Source organism: Prionailurus bengalensis, chromosome A2 (genome assembly GCF_016509475.1).
Source record: "Prionailurus bengalensis isolate Pbe53 chromosome A2, Fcat_Pben_1.1_paternal_pri, whole genome shotgun sequence".
Taxonomy (NCBI): Eukaryota; Metazoa; Chordata; class Mammalia; order Carnivora; family Felidae; genus Prionailurus; species Prionailurus bengalensis.
Genome location: NC_057348.1, coordinates 46483567 through 46499840, shown reverse-complemented (window position 1 = coordinate 46499840; position 16274 = coordinate 46483567). Strand labels below are relative to the sequence as shown.

Sequence of the window (16274 nt, the reverse complement as noted above, 5' to 3'; positions counted from 1 at the left end):
AACTGGTGAAGTAAGTTGGCTGGGTGAAGGATCTCTCCATTTCCTTCAAATTCAGCATCTGCTCCACCTCTACCTTGAATGTAGGTATTTTTAGCTAAGTATGTCTTTTGACAAAAATAAGCTGCAGAAAGCAATTGTAAACCAAAAAGAAACCCGTGTTGCAGGAGAGAATGATCTGCCTGTATCAGTGTAAATCACTTTAAGTTTCTCACATCTGTCTCAACCCCATACAACAATGGTCCATTCAGAGGCTTTCTACCTTCCCTCTCTCTCCTAGAATTAGTTACCAGCCTGCTCTTCTCAGTTACACAATGATAAAATCCACTGGGTTCAAGACACATCCAGAAATAATACCCGTGTGGATGAGATGGTAATCCTAGGCATCCAAACTCCTTCAGCACCATTCTCAGCTCTCCCTTCCCCTGCATCCACATCCTCCCTTCATTTCCTCCCACCTTCTGTTCTGCTTAGTTTCATGCCTGTGCGGCACCCTTCCAGAGATCTCTACAGTATCCACAGGTTTAGCAGGTAGTTTCCCAAACACAATATTGCACTGAATCCACTTGGAAGGAAGGTTTATACTTTTTAGAGACACATTTGTTCTTTCTGCTAAGTAGTTGTCTCAGCTAATATGGACAAGAAATTCAAGAAAAAAATGTCAAAGTGGGGAAAATCGATACCTTCAGTAAAATAAAATTTAACATTTTCCAACATAGTTTTTGTCTACTCAAAACCCCACAGTAAGTTTTCATCTTTAGTAAATCACAAAGCCGTGTTTCTTGGATTTAAAATGATGTAAAGATTACTGTTTAGGAGAGAAAATTCTCATGGGCATTCCTCTTACTTTTAATTTCCAGTGGCCTCAGTTTAAGTAGCACCAATCTAAAATACTAAGTTCCTACCCATGCCTAGATGGAGTACAAGAGTGGTAACTCAGTGTTTGCTGGCATATCTAAAAACAAGCATCAAGTTAGTCATGAAGAAGGCATTTTTCCATATGAAAAATCAATTAAATACCACCACTTTCACAGATTCAAGGGTATTTGTCTAAAAATATATAAAAAGTAAAATTAGAAAATTATATTGGAAAATAAATACCTAAGAACCTCACTTAAAATACCCAAAGTCACATCTCTAATTCTGTTTAAAAGATTTAATGATAACCAAGCCTAGGTAAGTATTAAATGAACCAATGCATTAACCTTATGGACCACTCAAAAAATTTACTTTTTCTATAAGCACTCTTTGTTTAAGGAGAAAAGTGTCCAATTTATATTACTTTTTGCTAAATACGTAAAATACCAAATGTATTCATTTGAGTTCACCCATCAGTCCTTAGCTAACTCCTTCCACAAAGCCAAATTAGAGTTTTAGACAAAAATAACCTTCATGATTTTTAGGTTCAACAGGTAAGGCACAGATTGCTACAAAGATAGTAAGGTACTAACTATACTTGGGCCCACTGATTAAGGTTGCTTCACCCTTGCACAGAGTGAAATTTTGTCTGTTAAATCCTTTAAGTAAATTCTAAGAAATGGCCCACACCGTAAGATGGTAAACCAATAAACGTATCTAAAGGATAACCTGGCAATGTCGCTCAGAAAGTTTTTCAATGGGTTCAACTTTGATTTACCAATTCCATTTCCAGAAGTTTCTCCTTAAAAGATAACCTTCCACAGACATCAGTCCATAACAACTAGTTTTGACACTGTAAAAACTCAGAATTCTGAATACAACACACCACACAAGGATTGGCTATCTAGAATTAAAGTACTGGAGTACAATGGAGGAACCATGTAATCAATACAATGAAGGTAAAAGATTCTTACTCATTCATAACATATTAAGTGAATAAAACAAAGTTAAAGAAGGAGAATACAGTATGTTCCCATTGATAGTTCCAAATGTAGAAATACAGGAATATAAGAGGGGGTGGATGGGGGGACACACCAAATAAAAACCAACATTATAGTTGAGGATTAAGATTTAGGGATTACATTATTTTTTCCCCTTTTCTTACTCATGTATATTTTGGAATTATTTGTCTTTAACACTCCTGTATGTTATTTCTTCAAAAACCTCTTCATTGTATCTCTGGGACAAATAGCCTGGAGTTTTTAAAAAGCCATCTTAAATGTGTTCTTTTTCAATGTTTAAAACCTAATTATTTAAATACCTGTTGCTCTTTTCCCTAACACACTAGGTTGAGGACTGTTTTGTTCTGAGGAAGAAATCACACTTAATGCTACGGCCTCTATCTCCATGGTTCATCATGGATACTACCATGCTCCCTAAGCAACATCAAGGTCACCCCTATCATAGCCACCTGTTACTTTATTTCACAAACAGACAAACCATTATTCAATTACTACAGAAAGGTCACAGGAACAGTGGGGAGAGGTTATTTAAGGTCAAAAATCCCTGAACCATGTAATAAGACAAGGAAGATAAGGAATTAAGGCTTCTAAAAACAAGCAATACAAGACTCAGGCTTCTGAGGACAGGAGATGGGTCACTCTTCGGGTTCTTCCTAGCTTGCCCAAACTATGACTTAATGTAATTGACTGTTTTTCAGAACCAAAACAACGTCAGTCAAAATGCTGTCAGCAAACAGTAGTCAAGGCCTGTAGAGCACATTATATGATGTGCAGATAGGAGAAGCTCCTTTTGCCAAGAGACTTTTGAGAAATCATGAGCAGACAAGTTAGAATCCAGTTAGTGCTGTAGAGGGAATGAACACACAGTATCCAGCCACTAGATGTCATTCTCCTTCAGAATGCTGTTTCTATGTGGCTTATCCTAGTCAAAGGGAAGTCAAGTGGTCTAGACAACTAATTCCTTAAATGGAATTAATTTAAAATAATCTGACCTTTGATTGGGGTACTGCACAGTAGTTGACAAAAATAAAAATGAAAACTCAATGGAGACTGGCCATTAACCCCCAAAGGCAAGTGGCTCCCCAAAATACAACATTTTTAATGAATGAACTAAGACATGTACATGACTTTCAGACACTAGGTGGGGGTGGGGGTGGGGAGGTCCAAATAAGCCATAAAAGTAGGAAATGCACAAAGTCAACACCCAAGCCACATCAGGAATCCCAAATCAGGAAAAAGTATTGGTTTCCTTTTAAAAAATATAAAGAATCAACAGCATGAAACAAATAATTGTGTTTTTTTTTTTTCAAATAAGGAGTTCAGAGTTCTTGCTCACCTTGAGGATTACGTTTTCTCAAACGTAATGTGCAGGGTTTTTTCACAGTTCATTCATGGGAAGGAGCATTGCACGGAATTTCCATTGAAAGGAAACATAATACATATCACAGGTTGCAAACAGCTGACTAAAGAACCCCACTCAGCTTGAGACATTATTGTGCTGAATGCATGCTTTAAACTAAAATTGAATTAGTTGCTGACATTTTTAAAAAACTGAGATAATAGACATAAAGCATGAATTTGTAGCTTCTCTTGAGAAAGCAGAAGATGTGGCAGCAGCTCTGAGCCCACCTTCCCACACAGCAACAGCAGAGGAGTGTATCTGCCCCCTGTGGACCCACACACACGCACACTCCACTTAGCAACCAGGTCCACCAAGTTCCCTTTATTCCGGTTGATTATGTTTCCTGCATGATCAAGAGGAATCTTAATTTACAACCCCTGCTGTAAAAAGCATAGGAGAAGTTTTGAGATGTCCTAATAAGATCTCATTGAACAGAATGATTTTCCTTCCAGAAAAAGAAAGGCGGGACAACAGAAGATGCACTTCTTGCAAGATAACCCCACAGGCATAAGCACTAAATAGCTCACATTAGAGACGTGAAAGATTTAAACAAACCCATTCAACTGGATTCCACAGTCCCAGATACAGACTTTAGGAGGACCCTGGGTCATCACAGTGGTGAGGGGCAGTGGGGGGCACTACTGATGTTGAGTGGACAGGAGCTAGGAATGCTGGGTGCCCTGAAATGCATGGTAAAGTCTCATTCATCCCGTACAATGTTATGTCTGGTTGACATTCCCATGGGTTAAAAGGTGGTCTGCAATTTCTGGGTCTAGCCTCTAACTCCCCTTTACAGATCAACACAAAGTACAGTTTTATATGGTCTAATTACTACCATTAATACATTTAAGCAAAATGCAAGTCCTATTTAATAACAGGAAGAGTACACTTTGCACTCTTCCTAACACTGCCAAGGGCTGCTGACCATTTTGGAAAATCACATTACGAAAAACATGCTTTCTGGTGGCCAGCACTACACACCTACCTGAGTCACCATCTTTGGCTGCCTTATGCATAGAGTTTATACAAATAGGTGAGAGCATTTATTTCCTTAAATCCTCTAGAATAATCGTGCCTGAGCATTAATTTACCAGAGCACACCATTATAATATTTATTACTTTCCTGTTATTTCTCCTTTTTTAAAAACTGGTATCTTCAGGGGTGTCTGGGTGGCTTGGTTATGTGTCCAAGTTTGGCTCAGGTCATGATCTCATGGTCCATGGGTTCCAGCCCCACATCAGGTTCTGTGCTGACAGTTCAGAGCCTGGAGCCTGCTTCAGATTCTTTGTCTCCCTCTTGCGCTGCCCCTCCCGTGCCACTCCCACCTCCCCTCTCTCTCGCACGCACGCGTGCACACGCTCTCAAAAATACACATTAAAAAAACACTGGTATCTTCAGAGGTTGCATTATTTATGAATGTTACTTCCTGTTCATAAAATTACATAATATTTTCTCTTAAGAGGGAGCAATCAGTCTGCTGAGGTTGAGAACGTCGGCCCTGAAACCATGAAAATAATGATGCAATTCCTGAAGTATTCACAACAATCTCTTTGTGCTCTTTCTTCTTCTCCTACTCTCTGACTCCCACAGATGCCTCACATTGAGACTCATCATTTCCTCCTCCGGGAGGCCCTCCCTGACTACCATATCGTTACTGCTTATTCACAAAGATGGATTTGGGTGCCCCTTCTAAGTGTTTCCACAACCTCCTGGGGGCTTTTAGGTTGACCCTGTAAGAGTACTTGCCATGGTGCCTTGTCACCACCTCTTTGTTCTTGATTAGCTATTGAGCTCCCAAAGCGTTCAGATACTATCACAGTTTCATTACCATCACCTAGCACAGTGCTCATTTACTCAGCAAGTATTTCTTGAGCACCTACTACATACCAGACACTATTCTAAGCACTGGGGATACAGTGGTGATCAAGCCAGCCATTGTTCCTCATCTCGTGGAGCTGTCATTCTAATGAGTAAGACAGGGAAGAGTGCTGAGAAAAATCCGAAGACAGGAAAGCAAGCAGGGCATCACTTAGATAAGGAAGTGAGGAGAGGCCTCACTGAGGTAACACTTAAAACAGAGATATGAAGGAGACAAAGGTCTTAACTTAGGAAGAGTCAGGGAAAGAATGTTCTAAGAATAAACAGAAAGCACAAAAGTAGCAAAGTTGTTGGAGCATCTGACTTGTGATTTTTGGCTCAGATGATGATCTCACGGTTTTTCTGTCTGAGCCCCGCATCATGCTCTGCACTGACAGTGTGGAGCCTGCTTGAGATTCTCTCTCTCCCTCTCTCTTCTCTCAAAATAAATACATAAACTTAAAAAAAAAAATCTGTAAGAGTCTGTGGTGCTCAAAACAATAAAATGAAATAAAGCCAGTGGAGCATAATGAGTGTAGTTCAGAAGCCTCAAAGGAGAAAGCACGGTCCAGCAGGCATAAAGTCTCGATTTCATTTTAAGTGCAACAGGAGTGACTGCCTGCGTGCTCTCACAGGGTACAATAAGCTCGCCGAGGCTGGGAACCAGGTCTTTTCAGCATACCTAGAGTACCTAACACCCACCTAACATGGTATCACTAAATAAAGACGGTCCTCCACATGTCCCTTCCCTTAACAAATGCAGCTGGTGGTGACTCTGTCATATGTTAGTCCGGGAGACCCAGTGTGAGACATGACCTGGCAAGTTCCATGGTGCTCATAGATACTCTATGTCTTCAACTGTTATCACTAAGTCTCAATAAAGACCTTTTTTTTTTCATTCTGTTGGTAAATATTTGAGTGCCTACTACATATTGTAGGCACGAAGGATACAGCAATGAGCAAATCTGATACAAATCTGTGTCCTCAGGTAGTTTACATACTAGTGGCAGTAGCCAGCTGATAAATTAGAAAGATCATGATAAACAACACTGAGAAAAACAAAGCAGGAAAATCCTGGGATAGAAAATGCGTTGCAATTTTAATACCACTACATTGGATATATGTCATGTCCTTCTTCTAAACACCTCCAAGTAGTTCCACACAAATTAGCCTCACAGAAGAATTAGGTCATCTAGATACTAGACAATAAAAAAACTATGTCATCATTTTACAGATGGATAAACATGCGCAGAGAGGCTCAAAAACTTGCTTATGGTCACACAGCACATTAACAGTGGAATACACTTCTCTCTTATATGCCAAGATAATAGTCAGGATCAATACAATGGTAATAGCTAAAATTTATTAAGCACTTACTACATTCCAGGCACTGTTCATGTACCTTTTATGTTTCATTTCATGTTTGATTTCATTTCACAAGAGTCTCCTGGTGTGGATATTATCATTCCCTTTTTATAAGCAGAGAATGGCACCAAATAGCTAATTAACGTCCCCAAGATCAGCATTTAGTGAGTGATGCAGCCAGAATTTGCTTCCAGAACTTATGCTCATAACCAGTACTATAGCCAGTCATCTGAGAAGTGGAATGGCTAAGCAGAGAGTAACTCTCAAGATATCTCAGGCTGACTATGATATTTCTCTCCTTAGGGTCAAGCTCCCCTTTATCCCTTTCACAAAGGTCATATGAAAGCCAGTACCTAGAGCTGAGGGGTTGTAATGCTAACCCATTTCGCTCAGACACTACCCAGTGGCCACTCCAAAGACCCTCCTCATGGAGAGACCCCTCGCAATACATACGTGCAGTTTGTTGAGCAGCACTGCATCGGTTGTACTGTTGGCCCCTGGCTTGGCAGCTTTCCAGAACTGCTTCTGGGCAGAGTAGCGATTCATGGGACATAGCTTAAAGAGGCAATCTAGAAGTGAAACAAACAAAAATGTTTTTGAGGAAGTATATGCATTCAACGTATGAAAAAGCTTTGCCCTTTTATTCATACAAGGCATTACAGATTATATGTAAGTATAAATGACAAGTTACAAGATCCTTTTGGGAACCTCTCCTTTGACCTTTAATCCTCACCACCACAATGGTGGTGCCGATGAGGAAACTGAGGCTTTTAGAAATTAAGTCAATTCATTTGCCATTGTCACCCAGCCAGTTAGTGGCAGAGCTAGGACTCAGAGTCCAGGACTCTTAAAGCTACCCCCCCCCCCCCAGTCATCTCCTTTCCTTCATGATGGACAGCTAGAAGGACAGACATCCTAGTTATATGCAACGACACAAGCATTTTCATTTGTAAATACAACTCTCTTCAAGCCAACCACACTTAAAAAAAAAATACTACAGAAGTCTTTTTGCAGAGACTTCCTAGGGCAGTGGTCTCTTGAACACCATGTACTAGATGATTCTCAGGAGAATAGAACATCTGGGGGTTGTGCTGAGACAGTACATGCCCTTGTCTCTCAGCATCGGTGCATCACAATGTGCTCCCATTTAGGTATGCCTGGGCTCACACGACTTTGTATATTGTCCTAGGTGGTGCAACTGACCCTCACAAAATAGACCAGCGGCTTCAAAATATTTCTGCCAAGATATCCAAACATCGAAGACAATGGTAATGCAAACCCCACAAATGAAAAAATGGCACAATCAACCATCCTCATGTTCCTCTCGTGAGCCACTATACAGAGAAAATAATGATGATCTAAAAAAACAAAAACACCTAACATCACCTAGATAATAAAAATGATAAAAAACCATTTAAAGTATTGTCTCTAATTATTAGCCTTACCCTACAGCACTTCTGTGCCTTACAGTATGATAATCATAACAGGATAATCATGATTGACAGGATACTACACTATTATTTACTCTTTTCATCATTGTCTATTTTCCTGCTTATTTTTACAATATACACAATATATTAGTACAGTGACACATACATAAAACTTTTACATATATACATACACATAGTTTAGGGGTGTATTTGCTGAATTTTTTGACAGGGATATGCCACCAATAAAGTTTAGAAATAATTGTTCTTAAAAAAAAGAAAGACTTTCGGGATGAGCACTGGGAGCTGTATGGAAACCAATTTGACAATAAACTTCATATATTGAAAAAAAATAGGCAGAAGAGAGAAGAATCAGAAAAAAAAAGAGAAAGAATTGCTCTTGAAAACTAACACTAATAGTGACACCTATTCCCTGAGAAATGTACATACTGACATACTTAGGTTTTCAAATGGTTAAGTATTTATATAGTACAATCAGTAACTTTGGAATGAAAACCCAGATTTGGAAAAATTATACCCTGAAGTATTTCAGAACAAGCTTCTAAGGAAATTCAGCCTACTAACCACAAACTTACTGTCGTCTGTTCACTAAAACAGATTTTCTTAAAGGAACTTGAACAATATTGAGTTTTTGTAGTTCCCAACTAACTCTCTCACAGCAACAAAAATTCATTTGCTATCAAGTACGCAGACACTAGGACTTTGCTCTAAGTCAGACCACCATTTCTTTTAGTTGTGATCAGTGAATTTTTACCAATTACTGCACAAATACAGTGTGGAGGAAAAAATAAAACATCAACCATAGAAATAAAAAGTATTTTCTGTTCTGTAATCTTCATCACTAAATATTTCTATATAGTCATAAGCAGTTATAAGGTATATACATACTCATCAAGAACATAAAGTAATCATCAATCAAAGTAATCATTAGAGCATATGAAAGATGCCATCTAGATCTTTAGAAAACAAAAGACAACACAGGTAACTTGTTAAAAATAGAGCTGCTGGCCCCACCTTTTATGAAAGCCACAGGTCACTGTTACTGTATCAATGGCCACTTAATGACATCATTGAGACAGTATTCCTACCAGTCTGACATATGTGAACCCACTATTTACCCCATGAACAATTACACACAACCACGAGACTATTGGTTAGCTGTTAAGGTCCTTTCTTTGGCACAGAATAGAGGGTGGGCAAAGAGTGGACTGAGCAAGGGTGACTTCCTTGATAATCACAGGACTTAAAAAAGGCATTCAAAACATGTATGCCGTTGGTATTAATATTTCACACAGGACTTATTTTATGGACCAAACAGAGTAAATAAACACTTTTAAATTTCATCAATAATGAGAGTACAATGGACTTTTTCCTCCAACAAACTTCACCTGATAATAACTAAATGGTATGAATTGCAAACAAAAGAATTTAAGTTGATTTTAGGAACAATCAGAATGGAACCATAATGCCAATGGATTAACATGCAATGGAAAGAACTATTCTACAATCTTCAAGGGACAGCCAAGTCAAACACCCCACATGACAAGTAAGTGGGTCACAACACAGGCTCAAAACTTCAGATGACTTTACATTCACCTAGGATAAGAGTGTAAATTTAAGCACTATCAATGCAACCAAAGCCTTTCCATGACTTCCACACCAACTATTTTCCTTGGACAAAACAATGCATTGCAATGGATTAAGCCTATTTACAACCAATCAGCTATGTAAACATAAGAGATGCTAACAAACTAGTAACTGAACCAAATTAGCCTTGCTGATTTTGTCCTGTCTTGCCAGTTGCTTAGCAACTGATTCAAAGAGAAAATTAAATTAAGCAATTCAAATGTGATGTTAAACTAACCTTCCAAAATTCTGCAAGTCAGCGGCTCCACATTGCCCTTTGCTATTTGGATGGCACAGCAGAACAAAATTAAAGTTCCACTGGATCTTAATACTGGGCTAAGTATAGAAATACACAAATGCAGGAAATCCAGTAGAAAAAAAAAATATATATATAATACATATTTGAGGGAAGTGCGTATATATATATACACACACACACACACACACACACATATATATACACACACGCATGTACACACAGAGTAGTTTGATCTCACCCCAAAGAAATGCCACAAAGAATACCTTATGTGACAACTGTTATTTTAAGCCTTTGAAGAATAAACTAAATTAAGCTTTCAAAAAATTACTCCTGAATATTCCTAAGCTTTAGCAGATGCCATGCTGGGCTAGCACAGAAGTTAGCTAAAAAGAGAGCTGGGTTAAGTGAGAAAGGGCTGAGTGGGCTGGAACCCATGGCCATGGGTGATGTTCCATGGTTTAAACAGCATCCCAGAACTTGGTGGGAGGGAGAACGTTCAACAGCTTTAAGATTCATCAACTATGAAATGAGCACTTATGGTACAGTTAAGAGAAGAGGAAGTCAAGAGGAGCTACAGGTGTGCCCCAGAGTCCCTGGGGGAGTGAAAAAGCAAAGAAGCGCACCCAGAGAGAGTCACATTAAAGACTAAGTCACATAACAAAGGCTACCAGAAGAACAGGCGAAACCCCACTGTCTCCATATCACCCTCCTTTGGTTCCCGAGTGCAGAGATTTTTGTCTGTTCTCCAAGCACTTGTAATTCAGGGCCTAGGAATACAGAAGGAGCGCAGTGATGGTTGCTGAATTAGTGACCGGATTGTGCTGTAATCTCTACAGCTCCCCAAGTGGGGGCAGGTATGTCCTCTCAAGATACCTCCAGCTCTAAGTCCTCATACATCTATTCACCGATTCAATTACTATTTATTAAAATGCCTACAGGGGCGCCTAGGTGGCGCAGTCGGTTAAGCGTCCGACTTCAGCCAGGTCACGATCTCACGGTCCGTGAGTTCGAGCCCCGCATCAGGCTCTGGGCTGATGGCTCAGAGCCTGGAGCCTGTTTCCAATTCTGTGTCTCCCTCTCTCTCTGCCCCTCCCCCGTTCAGGCTCTGTCTCTCTGTGTCCCAAAAATAAATAAACGTTGAAAAAAAAAAACTTTTAAAATGCCTACTGTGTGTTGGGTGTGGTACCGGGTGCTGAAAATAAAACACTAAACCCAACTCACACGTTTCTTAGTACAATTCTAATGATAGCAAAAAACTAAAGACACGAGTTGAACTACATCAAGTCAAAGAGTACAACAGAGGATTTATGTACTAATAAGAATTATATGCTGACACAATGTGGCTGGTATACAGCAGCAGCCTTTTACACGGGGCCGTGGGGTTGGGCAACTCCAGCAGAGGGGCACCTGACAGACAGCTCAAGGGTGTGAAGGAGCCACGTTGATAAACATCTGGAGGCATAGCCTTCCAAGGGGAAAGACTAGCAAGCACAATGGCCCTTGAAAGAAATTTTGACATGGTTACGTAAAAAATAGAAAAAAAACAGCCTGAAGGGTACTGGGCAAAAGGGAGTTACAAGAGATGTGGCCAGAGAAGCAGGCAGAAGTTCCATCATGCAGGGTCATATAGACCCTGGCGAAGCAGGGAATAGTTATTTCTAAAAGCAGTGAGAAGCTACCCCAGGACTTTAAGCAGAGAACCTGGCAAGGGGGCTTTTTTCTTGTTTTTTTGTTGGTTTTTTGTGGTGGTGGTGGTGGTGTCAGTGCCCACCAAGAAAGGTTGAGGCGAGGGAGGGGCGGCTTTGGGGAGAGAGGTAGAAATCAGTAATTTTAGCTATGCTTAGTTTGAAGTGCCTATGAAACATCCAAGCTGAAATGTTGAGTAAGCCATCCATCAACTAGCAGGTTGGAAATACAGGAGTTATTTAAGGAGTGAGGGTGGGGTGGTGGGGGGCAGAAGAAGGATGGTAATGCTGAAGAGGAGAAAACTTGAGGATGTCAGCATTACAAATACAACATGGCTATCCATCTGCAACTAGGCAGAGCAGAATAAAGACCCTTCCTCCCGCTTTCCCTCCCTCCAGAAGAGGGAGTCTCTCAAGAATAAATAAACATTAACAATTTTTTTTAAAAAAGAGATACATATCATCTAGAAATACAGGGGTAAATGTCAGTAGAAAATGTTAAAACATTTTAAATTGTTGCCTCTGGAAAGTGGAAGGCTTGAAGTGTCAGACATAGAATTGTTAGTTTTATTCTGCATTTTATCAGTATTTGAACTTTTTTGAGGTGAAATTCACATATCATTAATATTAGCCATTTTACTTTTACTTTTTAACTTTTTAATTTTTTATTATTTTTTAATGTTTTATTCAGTTTTGAGAGACAGAAGGGGAGAGTGGGACAGAGAGAGGGGGAGAGAGGGAGAGAGGAGAGACAGCCTGCAAGCAGGGGAGGGGCAGACAGAGACAGAGACACAGACTCTGAAGCAGGTTCCACGCTCTGAGCTGAGAGCACAGAGTCCCACACAGGGCTTGAACTCAAGAACCGCAAGATCATGACCTGAGCTGAAGTTGGTTGCTTAACCGACTAACCCACCCAATTAAGGTGCCCCTTCATTTTATTTTTTAAAGATGTTATTTTTTAAGTAATCACTATACCCAACATGGGGCTTCAACTCACAACCCCAAGAACAAGAGTCGCATGCTCTACCAACTGAACCAGCCAGGCGCCCCAAAATTAACCATTTTAAAGTAAACAATTCAGTGGCGTTTAGAACATCATAATGTTGTGCAACCACCACCACTGCCTAGGTCCAAAACACTGTCATCACCCACAAAAGAAAACCCTGTATCTATGACGTTCATTCCCACCTCCAGGAATTCACTTTTTAAAGAAGGTGCACATACCATTGAAAATATTTAACTTTTTTAAACAACCTTTTTGTACTCAAAGGCATTTCAGTTTTTACTGACTTATCACTTTGCAACCGAATGACAAAAGGCAACAAGCTGGATAATGCCACAGATCAGTGGAGATGTGGAAACCTTTCTGCACTGTTGAGAGATAGGCAAAGAGATAGTTTCACTAGGGATGAGTAAAGTTACGTAGATATATAGAACCTGTAACATATAATCTGGCAATTCTGCTACTGGGCATACATTCCAAGGACATCTCCCACAGGCCCTCAGGTCTCCCACTTGAAGGAGGAGGTCTCAGCAAAGACAGCCATGAGAAGGCACACCTGCTCTTAGCTGTACTGTCCTGGAAGGAACACAAAACCTGTATCACCAGTCATCAGTGATAACCAAACACATGACCCCACCAAGATATAAGGAGCTAAAAAATGCAGTTCAGATGAGTGCCAAGAAAGAAGGAGTTTTCTGTATATCTAACCAACCTCTGCTACTGTCTGTCTTTGAATTTGCCAAGTATCCATTTTGCTCTTTCCTACTACCATGCACTGGCTGGAGTTGTAGCTGTTAACTAGACAAAAACAGTTCCTTCTTTCATAGAATGAGCTCTTCCAACCTACTTGAAAGACCAAAAACACAATCAACAAGCTATGATTTTTTAAAAATGTCTTCATTCACCCACCATATGTACATGCAATTTTATATCGAGAGAAATCAAGGGGGAGAGTTTATGTAAGTTACAAGTATGAAAAATTTAAGTGTTGTTCATATCCTGCCTTCTTTTGAAATGGTTAAGAGGCAGAGGAATGAAATTTTCAAAAGAACAGACAGTATGATTACCAAAGAGAAGACGGGGCATTAATTCCCCAATAATGGAGTTTAGATTTAAAAGAAGTAATCAAAGGGGACTACAAAACAATTCATATCTTAAGTATTTCACAAGGGTATGGCTTCTTCATCATTCTGTTCCCTATTGCATTCAATAAAATATTAGGCCAATAAATAAGTGGATACTCGAGGTTTAAGAGTAGTCTAAAATGGCAGTTCACAAAAGTAAAACCTACTCATATTTCCAACAAAAGCCTTCAATGAACAAGTAATTAACTCCAATTCACAAAACAGGAAACCAGTACAACACACTGTTGTGTCTGTTGCTTGTTAATCACATTTCCCAAGTCATGAGTCCTTTGAAGTTAAGTGACATATTCCAACTGGGACTGCAAAATAAACCTTCCAATACCTGTCTGCATAAGAATATACACATTGTTATTAAGAGACAAAGGGAAACAAGTTAATTTTTTTCCCACTTAGGCCACCAGATGGTTTTTCTGAGTAGAAAACTCAGGACAGTAATTGTTTCAGGGTACAAACTTACAAGTAGTAAGTAGGCCCTAGAGATCTAACATACTATCCTGTAGATAACAGTAGTGTGCTACAATCATTCAATTTGCTTAGAAACTAGAACTTAATTTTTCCAATCACTAAAAAAAAAGAAAAAGGATAATTACATAATGAGATGGAGGTGCTAATTATGGGTACGATGGCAATCACATTACAATATATAAATGTATGAAAATATCAAGTTGTATACCTTCAATTTACAACAGCGTTATACATCAAATATATTTCAATTAAAAAGTATATGTCAGGGACACCTGGGTGGCTTAGTTAAGCATCTGACTCTTGGTGTTGGCTCAGGTCATGATCTCATTGTTCTTAAGTTCGAGCCACGCGTCAGGCTCCGTGCTGCCAGTGCAGAGCCTGCTTGTGATTCTCTTTCCCCCTCTCTATCTGCTCCTCCCCTACTCGAGCCCTCACTTGCTCTCTCTCTCTCAAACTAAACAAACACTAAAAAAGAATTTTTTTAATTTAAAAATACATGTTAAAAAAAAAAAAGGAAAACCCCAGCTAATTACACTCAAGGCTGTTATCGTCTACCTTTTTCACCTTTCCTGGTTGTAGAGCCATCATTCACAAACACATTAACTAAGTGGAAACGCAGGTACACACTTCCTTTTTGATCTACTTTAGCTCAACCAATTAAATTTTTATTTACCAATTCATGAGCATTATTGAAAATAATCAATTCTAAAGGCAAGGCCTCTTCCCACTATACAAGACAAAAGTATACACAAGCGCCCTCCAGCTACAGCCATAACACAAGCAACTGCCTGCCTTTGGACTGTCAGATGTCCCTCCCTCTGTACCTGGACAGACAGATGCAAAGACCCAAAGCCACTTAAGGATCACTTGTGACAGCAAGGTCAGATGTCCAGGGGCAATATGCATAGTGGATGAACATGGGGTGACGGGTTACTGTGACAGAGGTGACACCCCCCACAAAAGGTTCCTCAACAAGGACCAGGTGGTGCTCCTACAGCTCCTTTGTGCCTGAGCCTGGCTGCGTCCCTGCTGATTTTGAGCTACCTGATATTCTTCCAGCAGTTTGCTTTTTGCCTTATCTTACTCCGTTTCTATGGTTTACCACCAAGAGTCCTAGCCGACTTCCAGAGTGAAAAAACACTTCACTTTGGTGGCAATAGAAATGAACAAAGGCTTTTACCATCACCTAAGAGAATGCCAGAAAGTAAGACACAATCAATCTGGAAACCTGGCTATCAGTCCTGGTTCCGCCACTCAGTACCTAAGGAGTCTTGGCTAGGTTACTGAAGTTCTCTGTGGAAGCATGTCTTCCTCTGGCAAATGAGTCACCCTTAAGGGACCAAAGATCCTTGAGACCCGATGGAGTATGTGGAAGCATACATTCCAAGTCAGGTAACTCAAAAAGACCCAGATACAGAAGGACTGAGTGGAAACCGCTCTGCAATCTAGCTGACTGGGTTTAAACCTCAGCTCGACCATGGGAGCTGTATGATCTGGAGAAAATTACACAGTCTCTATAGGTTTTTGTCTCTTGCCAATACAAGGGCAATAACCACAATGACTAACTACAAACTAACTTAAATTATTAAATTAACTACTTCATTTAAAGCACTTACTACAGATCCTGACACAAAGTAAACACTCAATAAATACTCACCACCATGATAGAATGGATACACAGACTGCATACCCATTGTATACCGCACAGCTAGAAGAATACACTGGATTTAACAAATTATTTTGAGTGAAAGAAGTCAAAGCAAAAAAAAAAAAAAAAAGAATCCAATTATACTTAACGAATCTATTTACATGAATTCAAAACCAGGCAAAACTAATCTATAGATAGAAGAGTCTGAATACTGGTTACCTTTGTTGTGTGTGTGTGGTGGGGGGGGGGGGTGGGTGGGTAGGGATAATTCCTGGTAAGGGGCACTTTCTGAGATGCTAGAAATGGTTTCTACCTCAATGTGGGTTGGGGTCATGTGAATGTGAGTGAGTGAGAGAGTGACTGTAAAACTTCACTGAGATGTGAATTTAAGGCTTGTGTATATAAGTATGTGTATGTGTAATACCTGAATAAAAAATAAAAATAAAATAGTAGCTGTTCTTACCAAAAGGAGGATTAAACAAAATTTCCCTTT

General features: G+C 39.7%; 1 protein-coding gene across 6 annotated transcripts in view; it reads right to left on the bottom strand.

Annotated features, from left to right (window-relative positions):
- Positions 1–16274, bottom strand: part of ITPR1 (inositol 1,4,5-trisphosphate receptor type 1) — a 328207-nt gene that overhangs the window by 202062 nt on the left and 109871 nt on the right. For all 6 annotated transcript variants that reach the window (XM_043587979.1, XM_043587980.1, XM_043587982.1 and 3 more), the window contains exon 5: positions 6956–7071. In XM_043587979.1, coding sequence (XP_043443914.1) covers positions 6956–7071 — 116 coding nt within the window. The remainder of the gene's footprint in view (positions 1–6955; positions 7072–16274) is intronic.